The 12,654-nt window shown below is 39.1% G+C and overlaps 1 protein-coding gene across 1 annotated transcript in view; it reads left to right on the top strand.

Annotated features, from left to right (window-relative positions):
• AMPH (amphiphysin) overlaps positions 1-12,654 on the top strand; it is a 237,470-nt gene that overhangs the window by 211,438 nt on the left and 13,378 nt on the right. The window contains exon 17 of the mRNA XM_081080325.1: positions 672-794. Coding sequence (XP_080936451.1) covers positions 672-794 — 123 coding nt within the window. The remainder of the gene's footprint in view (positions 1-671; positions 795-12,654) is intronic.

The following is a 12,654-nucleotide window of genomic DNA, read 5'->3' as shown; positions in this document are numbered from 1 at the left end:
TGGAGCTAAGACATTCCAGGGGCTTGACTCAGCATGTAACTAGAATCAGAATGATCTATGCTTACGGGTCACAGTGGGATGAAAAGACCTCAGTATTGTCCAAGCAATTAAAAGAGTCTTAATTCATAGCACGGAGAATTCTGCCCTGTGCAGATGAATGCATTTTGACCTGAATATTGGAATGACCCTCAATTTTTTTGGTGTCATGTATATCAGTAGAATTGGGAATTCTCAGGACTGTCCTTCCTGTGAGCTCTTCCTCACTCCTTCCAGCTGGAAATGGTGGGAGCTCCTAGGATCTTCCCTCTTCCTTTCTTTCCTTCCTTCCTTCTCCTTTCCCTTCCCTTCCTTCCCCTCCCCTCTCGTCCCTTCTGCTCCTTTCCCCTTTCGTTCCCTCTCCTCCCCTAGCCAAAATTGTAATAAGTCTTGACCTAATTTCAAGGGAAATGACAGTGCTTGATGATGGTAAAAGAGAAGCTTATAGTTCATTTCTAGACTTTCCAGCTCTGTAAAAGCCCATGATGACAAATGTGGAGCTTTTTTTCTACACAGATTTAATGAAGCTAGTTGCCTGTAGGATGATGAAGAAAAGCTTAATTGTCCGATATACTGTAATGCTCTATTCATATGTTGAATCTTTTTCTTCTAATCCTGGAAACAAATAATCAAAGGCTGAATCTGAACAGGCTCCACTCACAGAGCCGAAAGAGGAGCCACCTGCTGCTGTAACACCTGCTGTTGGGTTGGACCCTGGACTGGACACCAGGGCTGAGGAACCAGTGGAGGGAGCAGTGGTGAGTGCCACCTCCCTCTCACCCACCACCTGCCCCACTGCCACAGCCATGCTCATCTCATGGTACCATTTCTCCCTTCTCATCCATGCTTCACTTGGGCCAAATCGCCTCTACATCTGTCATGGCTCCCCAGGTTCAAATAGCCTTTGTTCCTTTGACAATGCAATTCCATTCTCTCTAGTTTTCTTTTTCTTTTAAAAATATATTTATTTTTCAAATTTATTTTTCAATCACATTTGAAAATATTATATTAGTTTCAGGTGTACAATATAGTGATTAGACATTTTATATACCTTATGAATTGATCATCCTGATAAGTCTAGTACACAGCTAACATAATACATAGTTATTACAATATTATTGAATATATTCTCTATGCTATACTGTCCATCCCTGTGACTATTTTTAAATTAAAAATCATGTTTGTTGAGGTATAATTTACATATAATAAATCCTCCTTTTTAGGTGTGCAGTTTGTTGAGTAAGGAAGATACCCAGAGACCTGATTTTATGATACAGAGAAAACTATCATGTAGCCACAGACTTGCTTCTCCACAAAGGGTGCCTTGATTCTTCCTAATACTCTCCCATTCATGGCAAATAGGTTGTAGAATTCACAAATAATCAAAACTATTAATATGATGCTCTACCTGTGGTTGCTAGGGGTGTGCCTTCAATTAGAGACCAACCTGTAGATGATAAATGGAAGGATGATAATTGTGTTGGTTGTGTCTACATATTTCTTACAATATTAGTTTTGTAGGTTGGTTATGGCCTGATGAGGGATTGAAATCCCATTTTACAAATCCATGAATATATAAAGATTCCTATGTGTACAACCACTTGCTCACAATCAGGTCTGGTGCTGGCTCTTTTAACAAGAGGCACACGGAGGATGTATTTTGTACAAGGGTGGAGACCCATCCGTCTGCCTGGGAACCTGCTCCTACCCTGCTCTGTGAAACCATATCCACGCCACATCACAAACAGGAATGAGTGTGGTGTGCACCGTGGTGAATTGGATAGTGTAATGCTCCTGAGAGCATAGTGTTATGCCCAGGAAAATGTAATTCAGAATACCCATGGAGGGTGAAAAGTTTATTTATGAAATGCAATTAAAATGTCTCCAAAGAATTTCAGTCAGGGCACTATTTACTACAGCCTTCAAAGAATCTGCACAAAGAAGAAAACCAGTTTCCCTATTCCCCAAAATTACACTGCCTAGGTAAGATAACTAGAGAAATAAAGGTTATATTTCTTTCTCTTGGTGTGCTAGGTCATTTTACAGGCAAAAGAGAAGGTCATCTATCAAATCTATGGTTTATTAATAGAGTAGAAAAATAAATAATAGGGCAGGATAGTGATGGAAAATACAAATTAAGAATGACTCAAGAAAAATGATCTATCTTCCATTTAAAGATATAGAGTTGACCCAAGTCCTGTCGGGTAAACAAGAAATCAAGAAATAGGTCCTGCTAGACTGAGTCCCTCTTGGAAGCATTGCTTGTCCGGACTTTACACTGGGAAGTGCTGAGGCTCTGTGCTCCAGTGTCAGGGCTTTTCTTCCAAACTGTCACTTCTAGATGCTCTGGGGACCTCAGTAACTCAGTGCACAGGGGGCATTTTCCTCTGGTATCGTCAGACTGTGGTCTGTTCACCCAACTTAACTTCAAGATTATTTCAATAACACAGGAAGGGAAAGATACAATTGAATTTTTGACTATTGTTATAATTAAGAGGAGAATTGATTTTAAAAAGCACATGGATGATGCCAGGGAGTTAAAAAGATATTGATTAGGTTTAGCTATTGATTTAGAAATTGCTTCAGTTCTGGAAAGTTCTTGTCATATTTCTATTTTGTCAGACTTCATCTTCACCAGTGCTTTTAAATGTCATTGATTCCACGCCCCAGACTATTCAGTGCAAGACTCAATGCCATATGCTCATGGTTTTGAGCAAGGGTATTTGATGCTGTGCAGTAGACTGGAGATGTGAATTAAACAAGCTAACATGTTAAACACAGGCTCAGATGTTGGTTCTCCACGATCCTCTCTCGGAAGGCTGTAGCTGCATACCTCTCACACCTATCCTTATGTTAAAAAACTTAGAGAAGTAGGTTTTTGTTTTTTCAGAATCCAAGTTCGTTGGTTTTCCAATAAACAATATTAATAGCTACCAATTATCAGGTAGTTACTATATCATACATACTATTATATAAAAATTTATCTTTTTAACCAAGGGTAATATTGAAAATATTTGAAAACTGTATGCTACAAGCATCAACCGTCACTAAAACCAGCTTCCATAACGTTGGGTAGGGAGGTATTTGGAAGAATTCTTCAGTTTTAAAAGTTTTTTTCTCCTAAAGCTTATAAACAAATTTTAGAGAATAAAAATTTACGTTCCTTGCGAAATACAAGGCAACTTGGAGAGTCTCCTGAAGGATTCGGGCACCTGCTGAGATCCAGAGGTGATGTAAGAAGAGCAGGTACAGAGCTTACCATGTGAGCCACCCTCTCCGAGGAGAAAAAGTTCAAGCAGCTTATTTCTCCATCCTCATGTCTACTGAAAATAATAGTAGGAGAGGGCCGCTTAACAGCAGTTCAATTTGCCTAATGCTCATTAAAAGTGACTACCTTCCATGCTTTTAAAATTGACACCTTTGGATGAAGTCAGTTCTTTCTCACACTGTCCCTTCTACTTAAGAAAGTAACATCACATAGAAAGTATTTTTGTCCTCTAATGTAGATTTATAGTTTCTTTCTTCTGGTCATAATAATCTAAGGTAATATTAGGGCTATTTTTTCTAATGAAAAGTCTCTCCTGTTGCTAGATGTATGGTATTTAGTTGTAAAGAAAAGAAAAAAAAATCAACATTGTGTCCCAAGCATTAATTAGCAGCCTGGCTGTGGCTGTCATCAGTGAGGATTGGATTGACCTGACCTTTTGAGTTCATCCTTTTTGCTGCTGAAATGTCACCACACAGTTATTACTTCGAGTCTTGACAGAGCATTTTATATGAGGTGAAGTTTATGGTGGTTTTGTTTAAAAAAAGAGAGAGAGAGAGAGACATGTAATTTCAAATATTTAGACAGGTCATTTTCTTTCTCTTTGTTTCCATTCGGATAATTTGTTTTTCATATCTTTAGGAAGAGCAAGCTGCTTATTGTGATCAAAAGCAGTGCCAGTTTTCCCATTGTGCGGCACAGTAGCGCTGTGACCTCTGAGCTCCAGTTGCCTCAAATGTAAAATAGGGTTAATACTAATTTCCTTCAAAGTTTCCTATGAGGGCTTGGAAATAGACATGTCACTAGTGTAGCACCTGGCACACAGAGATTCCTCAGTCAGTGAGAGTTTGATGGTGTCATTATTGGTATGATCATCATGAAAAATGGTTCCCCCCGTGATAAACAAAAGTCGGTGAAATCTGTATTCTGAGAAGGAGAAGGTAACAGATGTGGAAGATAACCTCATTTTTCAGTTTTGCCTCATGTCCGAAATGGTAAGGGACATGAGGTTCCCATCTCATTTAGGTCCCCATCAGCACAAATTTCCTATTGGTTCCTAAATAAGCTGTGTCCCATCAGAGTTCTTTGTCTTTTCTAAGACTTCCTCTCTTCTAGAGACTTTCATACTGGGTCCATTGATACAGAAGTTTCCTACCTTTGTTTCCCTTTCTCTGCCATTTTCTTAACTGCTCTTGAAGAGGGTCATGCCTGATACACCCTATGTTCTCTTCCTTCTCTCAAAAATCTATAGCTTATTACCTGAAAATAATTAAGGATTTCCAAATCATTTTGTGGCAATAGAGTGCCCTTGGTTTGTGGCTTCTTTTTCAGCTTCTGTTTGCTGGGCAATTGGGGTGACGGATCGTCATGGAGTTGGTTTTACTTCCCAGTGCCATGGACTACTGAGGGCTGTAAAATCAGAGAGGTGGCAGTTGGACCTTCCAAGTGGGACTATCAGCTGCCTACCCTTCTTCAAGAGTCAGGCTCCATGCTGCTGTCTGCCCGGATCCCAGCCTGGTCCTTGGCAGGGTCAGGGTCAGAAGTTTTGCCAACAGAACACAATGACATTTAAGTGACTTGCAGATCACCATTTTTGGGGTATAATCTCTGGGTGTTTCTGGCAGCCCCACCTCTGCCCTCTGCCTAACTGAACCTGTGTCCATGCATAAGACGGCAATTTGACCAGTGGCAGCAAATGCTTTAGATATTATTCAAATCAGAATATAGCCAGGCAAAGTAAATGTTTATTGAGCGTTAAAAGTATTTTCCTTAAACAACTACTTTAACAAACGATTTGCGACCCCCATTGGGGCTGTCCTTTATGGCTACTTCAGAAACTAGTACTTGCTCATGTCCCCGTCTCTTGAGAGTGTGCAGTACACAATATTTACCTTTGCTTCAAAAGATAAATCCACTTTTTCCTGTCTACTTCTCCCATACGCTTTACAAATAAATCTCTGATTAAAACTTTAATGTTTTAATATGCGTCATTATTAGATATTCTGCCATGACTTTAAAGGCCAAATGAACCAGAAATTCATTAACTTTGGCATTTCTTCAGAAGATCTTAGTTTTTGAAGTATGTATGGAGCTAATTTTGACAGACGTTTCCATGGCAACACGTTGCCAGCAGCTGAGTTGCACTGGGATCTGGCTGCTGCGTGTTTACGACAGGGCTGCAGGCAATATGAGGAAAGGAGATTGAAAAATATGATTGAGATGAAGGTCAGAGGGAAAAAAAACACTGAATTCCTTAAAAAACAAGAGCAGAGATGTGTCAAATGTAGTTTTTAGTACCAGGTACCACCTTTGAAATGAACACCAGCGAGGCCCAGGGAAAGCTCATCCCTGCAGTAGTGTTGAAGGAAAATCATGACCTGCAGGGTTTTAAATATGGTTTGTGTGACCAGGAGTACTAGCCACCAGCCTGTTTTTTAGTACAGGAATCTTTTCTTGGGGTCATAATGACTCTAGGTGCCTCCTGGGATTTTCTTTAAAATAGAATCTGAAGAAAATTCTGTAATTTTAATCCAAAGCTAAGACCTTCAGATGAGTCAAGACTTCAAGTTGGATCCAGAATACAGGATGGGCATGAAAAGTCCAAGGTGGCTTATAGCCAGGATTCCCAGTGTGATATGTATCTCCCTTTATTACTTCCCAGGGGATTCAGGGTGTCACTCCAACTCCAGCACTAATTAATAGAAGAGCCAAAACTAAAACTTGGACCTTCAGCTCTGTCTCCAGTGCTGCTGCTACTCCGTCGTATTTCTGCACATGTAAAATGCGATCATTGGGTTATATGAGCCCCGTGGTCCTTCCAGCTTTGGGATCCTTAATCTCTAACTTGTAAACCTAGCTGTCCATGTCCAACGGCCAAATTTCTGAATGTTCTCAGATGTAACTCTGTAGTACAATGGATGAAGCCAGGAGAAAGTCAGGTGTTCGTCTTCTCCACTTTCCCATTCTGTACATATCTTTCTAAACAATGAAATCTATAGGTCTAATAGCAAAAATAATGTAGTGAAATTTTATCTCACCAATCTTTTCTGAATATCTTTTTATCATATTATTTGCTATTAAGCGGGAATTATGATATGTTTGCTAGGATACTACATGTATATGAATAAAGAAATATTTTATTTATAATCTATGAGACTCAGTTTAAAGAGCAGCATTCCAAAAGCATACATGGCTGTTTATGCACATGTGCATTCTTTACTAAACTCCCCTGTTGGGAGCTGTCAGTAGGAAGTGGTGGGTCTGTGGGAGGCTCCGGGTCACAGGATCGCTGCGGAACTTCCAGATTTCAGAAGGTGTGTTGTCTTCCTGAAAGCAGGTTGGTGTGAAAAAACACAGAATTTAGAGTGAGACAGACTGTTCCAATTCTGGTGTACTGACTGCGTGAGTTACCTCAACTCTAAGTACTAGTTGACTGGTCTAGCAAGTGGGAATAATACCTAATAAGATTGTTGGGCGAATAATGTGCCATAATGTCAAACGCTTGGGATCGTGCCTGGAAAGTTGTAGATTCACAGTAAGTGTCAGTTTCCCTCACAGGCTGCAGAATGTGTACATATTGAAGCTGTTAAGCAGAAGTCTGCCCATGGATCAGCATTATTAATGTCCAAGTTTGGGGTCAATTGGTAAGCTAGAATTTAGTGATCTTTAGTCCCTCTGCCCAAGAGTAAATATCAGGAAGATGGATACTCTCTGACTCTATGTCCTTTAGTCATAGAAGAGGAACGTTCGGCTAAAAATTGAAAATATGTGTATTTTACAATCTTTACTTATCATTTATATCATTTACCACAGGAGTATTTTAGTGAAAATGAAATGCATCCCAGGAGCACATAACTGAAGATTGTACTAAGTTGGTACGAAAGTAATTGTGGTTTAAAATGTTAAAAATAACTGTAAAAACCTCAATTACTTTTGTACCAATCTAATATGAGAAAACTAAAACATTAAAGAATAAATCACACAAAAAATATAATTCACTATTACCAGTTTTTTTTTTCATTTTAATGCTCTTAACACTTAAATATACAAAGAAGGTCAAAGCTTTAATAGTGCTGTATTCTAGATATATTAGACAAACCCAGGAGAATTTTCCACAAACCAAGGCACGAAAATGTCCCTAAAACATAATAACTGAACATGGTATGAAAAGTACGTGGGATTTTCACCCATCCCCACCCTAGATATAAGACAACCGGTATCTTGCCCCTATGAGTGTGGGAGCACCTACCTGAAGACGCCAGGTCATCTTGGGCCTGCTGCCACTCTCACACCAGTACGTCCTTTGCCACGTGTATTTCAAGACTGATAGTGTGTGTAGACACTTGAACCCTCCCCAGCTCCTATTCTGAAAAGGACATCTAAAAGTCCACAAATGGCAAGTAAACGGGAACAAAGAAGATGTTTCTATATCTACTAGAAATATCAGGCCTAGAAGTATTTCATGTAACATTAGATAACTAAATAAATAAAACACGTTTTAAAAAGCATAGGGCCTATATAGAGAGCAATACAATAGAAGGAAAGGATTGAATAATAGATGGAGTTAAATTTTTCTTTAGAGAACAACAAAAAAACAAAAGTACAAAGGAAAAATTTGATAACTGTCTTCCTTTTGTTGTCAGCAAAATTCAAGGTGGCCTTGATTATGTGAAACAAATGAAAATTGAGATATGGCAACCACATTGAGATAAAAAGAGAGTTGCTATGAGGCACATGAAAAGGGAGCTCAATGATGTAAAAAAAAGATTTTAAGGGGAAGAAATGCCATATTAGAATTAAAATTTGCTTTAGAATGGTAAAGACCAGAAGCAACAGTATAGGGAATTGATTTCATGATATGAGGACAAATTGGAGTAGTTCTTCCAACGCGGCAGAAATGCACAAGCAAAGCTGTAGACATGATGGCCATGACTGAGAACAGAGCTCCTGGATAATTGCTACTCCTAAGAAAGAGGCTGTAAAGAATGGAGTGGAAATGTCACCTGGAGTTCACGGTGATGTCCAAGAGAGGGCTCAACCCGGAGCAGCAGTGATCAGGTTCTTGTGTCCACGCAAGAAAGAATTCAAGAGTGAGACAGACGCAGGAACGCACAGGGAGTTTTTTGAAACAAAAGTACACACTTGAGAGGGAAGCGTGGGTGAACTCAGAGAGCGAGTCTGAATCAGGGGTATTTATACCTCCCAGCGTGGGGCGTGGTGTGGCGGGAATTGGTGATCTCCCATTGACAGTAGTTCATCCATTTCCCCTGGATGGGACCCTCCATTTCCCACTCTTCCTTCCTTATTTAGCTCCTCTGGAACTGTCATGGCATCAGATACGTGTTGGGAGTCATAGTAACCACAATGCAAGTGAGATTATAATATTAAAATCAGCTAAGGGTCAGGTCCCAGTTATAGGGGTTAGCCAACCTAAATGAGACTTTTTCTTGTTCTTCTCCAGCTGCAGGTGCCGGATACCATCACTTGTTACTTGTGTAACCAGTGAGGCGCCTCTCCTTGTATCCTGGAGGGTTTGTCAATTTTCTAGGCTATCTATGCTGCCTCAGAAGCAGTAGCAGCCAGTGTAACAGAAGAAAACGTACTCCCGCTGAAGTTTTCCTAGTTGAAGGAATTCCTACATGCAGATCATAAGAAATCACTAACGAAAGTCAAAATTCATCTAAATTTTGACTAGCATCTAAATTTAGAGAGACTAGCATCTAAATTTATTCTTTTAAATGTTTTAATTCAAAGCTTACAAAAAAGTTCTCTGTAAACTTCTCAATTGGGGAGGGGAAATGCACAACAAAAGAACAATAATTAGGCCTCAGACTTGTCTTTCCAATACTATAAGTCAGAGCCTACAGATGTTGAAGAGCAAAAAGAAGCACGGTGTAGCATTTCTCCCTGGCAGCAGTCGCTCAGGTATGAAAACAGCAGAAAGACATCACCAAACATATAGATAAGTTCTACAGCATCCCCACAGAATTCCTGAAAAACATTTTTTGAAGACACATTGTGATTGAAAGATGAATCAAAATCAGTGCGGACATAGGAAGACATGATAAAGCCAATGTTAGCGATATGTCACTTGGAGCTCCTAGGTAGTGGGTACTTGGATATGCACTGTACAGTTTTTTTTCGTTGTTGTTGTTTTTCTCTGTGTTGACTTTTTTTCCCATAAGAAAATGTTGGACAAAAACCCCCAAAATGCCCTTAATAGGATATCATAAATAAATAAAGGAAGCAGTGTTTAGTATTTAAATTATTTAAATGTATAACAAAACAATTGTAAATACGGTTACAAACCAAGATCTTTCTCACATGTTTATAACATTTAAGAAGTGAAAACCAAGTAGTGTTCAATGATAGGAGAACTGTTAAATAAATTGATAAATAGAAAAGGAAATAAAGTATTATGTAGCCATTGATAGAATTTTTCTGAGAAACATGATCCATGTGTTGTAAAATAAATAGACAAAGCCCCTTTATGCATAAAAAATGAATAAAAATAAATACCTCAAAATGTTACCATAAGTTATTTCTTTTGTTATTTTTATGCCCACGGTATCCACTATTTTTCAATCAGAAAAAGACCTATTTTCAGTTAAAATAATCTGCCCTATAGATAAGTATGGAATTTCATACTAGAGACTCTTGACAGTTGTCCATACCAGTTACACAAGTGGCAAGTTGCTTTCCAGGCATTATCCAAAGCTAATATTGCCAAGAAAGCAAACAAATCAATACATTACACATAGCCCAGAGATTACCAATTCTTCTGCAGCCAATCACTACTCTTACTCGTCTGGGGTCTCAGTCTTTGTTGACCTGCTTTCAAGGCACCATCCTCTGGAGGGACTGACTAGCTTCTTTCACCCAGTTGTGTTTCCTTGCTTTGCAGGATACTGAGGCCATTGTTGAATTGGCATTACTTTTTTTCCACTTCCAGAAAATTGTGCTAACCGGTTAGGTGTTTGAAAGGACTCTGGCGTGAATGCCATAACCCTATTGCTTTCCACCAAGGAGACTGTTGAAACAGAAGATATGAAAGCAGTAAGATCTGTAGGATAAAACTGTAGCTGATCCCCTTGTAATTTTATTACCCCAGTATTTTGACAGCTAGAATTAAATAATTTAGTTTAACTTAGTCCTTTGTTCACGTTAACTGCTGTTCTTCCTCAATTCCTTCTGTTCTCACAGTATAATTTTGTATTGCTGATGTGCTGTTTCTTTGTCAAGCAGGAGATAACTTCAGGGTCTTGAGAATTTACGAGTTTGTTTTGCAGAAGGAGGGAAGGTCTCCAAGGTCTGATGTAAAAAGTGTCTCTGTACCTTAAAGAAACAGGCTTCTCAGTTCCCTGGAGCTTCCACTCTTCCTTCCTTTGAAACTTCTGCTTGATGCAGAACTTCAGAGATGGTCTTTGCACATTAGCAGCCACAGTAGGCTGCTGGATTCTTGAATAAAGCAACCTTTCCTTTCACCCAACACTTGTCTCTTGAGTATTGGCTTTCGAGTGGCAATCAGGCAATCAGCTGAACTTGTTTTTTTTTCTTTTTTCTCAGTAACATACTGATAAAGTGAGAGCCGCTCACCATCTCGAACAGGCTCCCATGTCATTTCTTTGTGCAGACTGGCAATAATAGGGTGCTGTGCCTCGTGGGTCTTATGCACCCAAGTCAACACCATGTGCCCAGAGGCAGGGAGAAATTTTTTTAGTTTTCGTTGCATTAGATGTTTTCCACCATGAATGTATTTGGCCAGTACAGTTTTGGCAGAAGATAATGGTGTATCTCTCAAGATTTGAAGTGAAGAGAAAAGTTTAATAACATTAAATATCAAAGGCTTGAAATACTTTCAGTAGTTTCAGTTGTCTGATGTCCCTGGATAACAGTTAAAAAAAAAAAAAGAAAAGCCAAAAACAAATAACAGTCATTAATCATTGTGTTTTTTTCCTAGCAAGTGTAACATCTAGGGTAGCAAGAAGAGTCTCGAAAATGTTTTCCTTTAGAAATTTACAAATAGCAACAAATTGGAATGCACAAAAATAGTAAGATCATTGGTAATCTTTCCAGTCTTCCCTCCATTTTTATCTAGAGCTAACACCTAATCTAAGCAAATGGATACCTGTTTTTCATTGTATTTTCATTTTGTTCTAGTATTGCAATCAGTAAATATGCAGTGGAAATACTTTGGTAAGAACAGAAAATGGTAGAACAGATTCCAGACATAAAGGGAGAATCTGAGCACCCCTGATTATCAGAGCAATGCCAGAGGCAGAAAACAAAATGAGGAAATCTAGGCAGTGGACAGTCTTCTCTTTCTGTAATGTTCTTAAGCTCTGTAAAATCAAAGTGTTGATTTTGGCTAGAGAAATAAGAATTCATTACTAATGGACTCAGAGAAGGATAGAGGAATGTTGATTTCTTCACTTCTCCAAGTAGGTCAAATAGTTTGCCTTTCCCTCTCTGTAGTCAGTGTAGGTTTCTTTGGCACCCTGACTATCAGCACTGTTAATTTCAATATTTTGGTGATTTTTATTTGCCATCATTCTTATCAACAATTTTCCACGTGCTCTATAGTGTGTGTGTGTGTGTGTGTGTGTGTGTGTGTGTGTGTGTGTGTGTGTGTGTGTGTGTGTGTGTGTGGTGCTGGTGGTGCTGGTGGGTGTGTGTAAATTGCTGACGTGCTATTTGCTCCTGCGAGGTTGGGCTCAGACAGACAGAGCGCTTGGGCGCCACCTGCTGGTACCGGCATCACCGGTACAGCAGCCATGCTGTCTGATCTAAATCCGATCCAGCCAATGATGCCTGTTTAACTCATTTGGCAGAGGAGTGGTGATAACATGTATATCTTGCAATAGTAAAATCTGATACAATAAAATTGGTAGGTATATAGTGCAGTAGAGATATATCAGGGACTCATTATTGAAATTGTATTTGTATGGAGAGAGTTTTAAAAATTACTTTTGAGAATACCATCAGCGCTTCACAGAAATGTATTATCTTCTGGAGCTGTATCATTTCAGTGGAGAACAAAGTCCAATTACTAGTGATATGTACTTGGAAGTCTTTATGTATAATCACTTGGAGAAGTAGCCTCTCAGATCACACAATGGCTGCTTTTTTAACTGTGTGAATGTGTGTGTACACACAGGCAGTGGTGTTCACTGCTCTGTTTACTCATACTGTCTGCGTGTATATAGATGCAGTCTAGTTTGAGGCCATTGAAACCAGTTCACTCCATGGATGTAATTTTCAAGAGAGATGGATATCATAAACAACGTAGAAATCAACACAACTTGATTTCTACATTGTAGTCCATCGGTCCAGTGTATGCCCATTGTCTTTAT

This window comes from Rhinolophus hipposideros, assembly GCF_964194185.1.
Source record: "Rhinolophus hipposideros genome assembly, chromosome: 18".
In the NCBI taxonomy this organism is placed as follows: domain Eukaryota; kingdom Metazoa; phylum Chordata; class Mammalia; order Chiroptera; family Rhinolophidae; genus Rhinolophus; species Rhinolophus hipposideros.
Note: the sequence above shows the minus strand (reverse complement) of the source record. Positions and strands in the feature narration are given on the sequence as shown.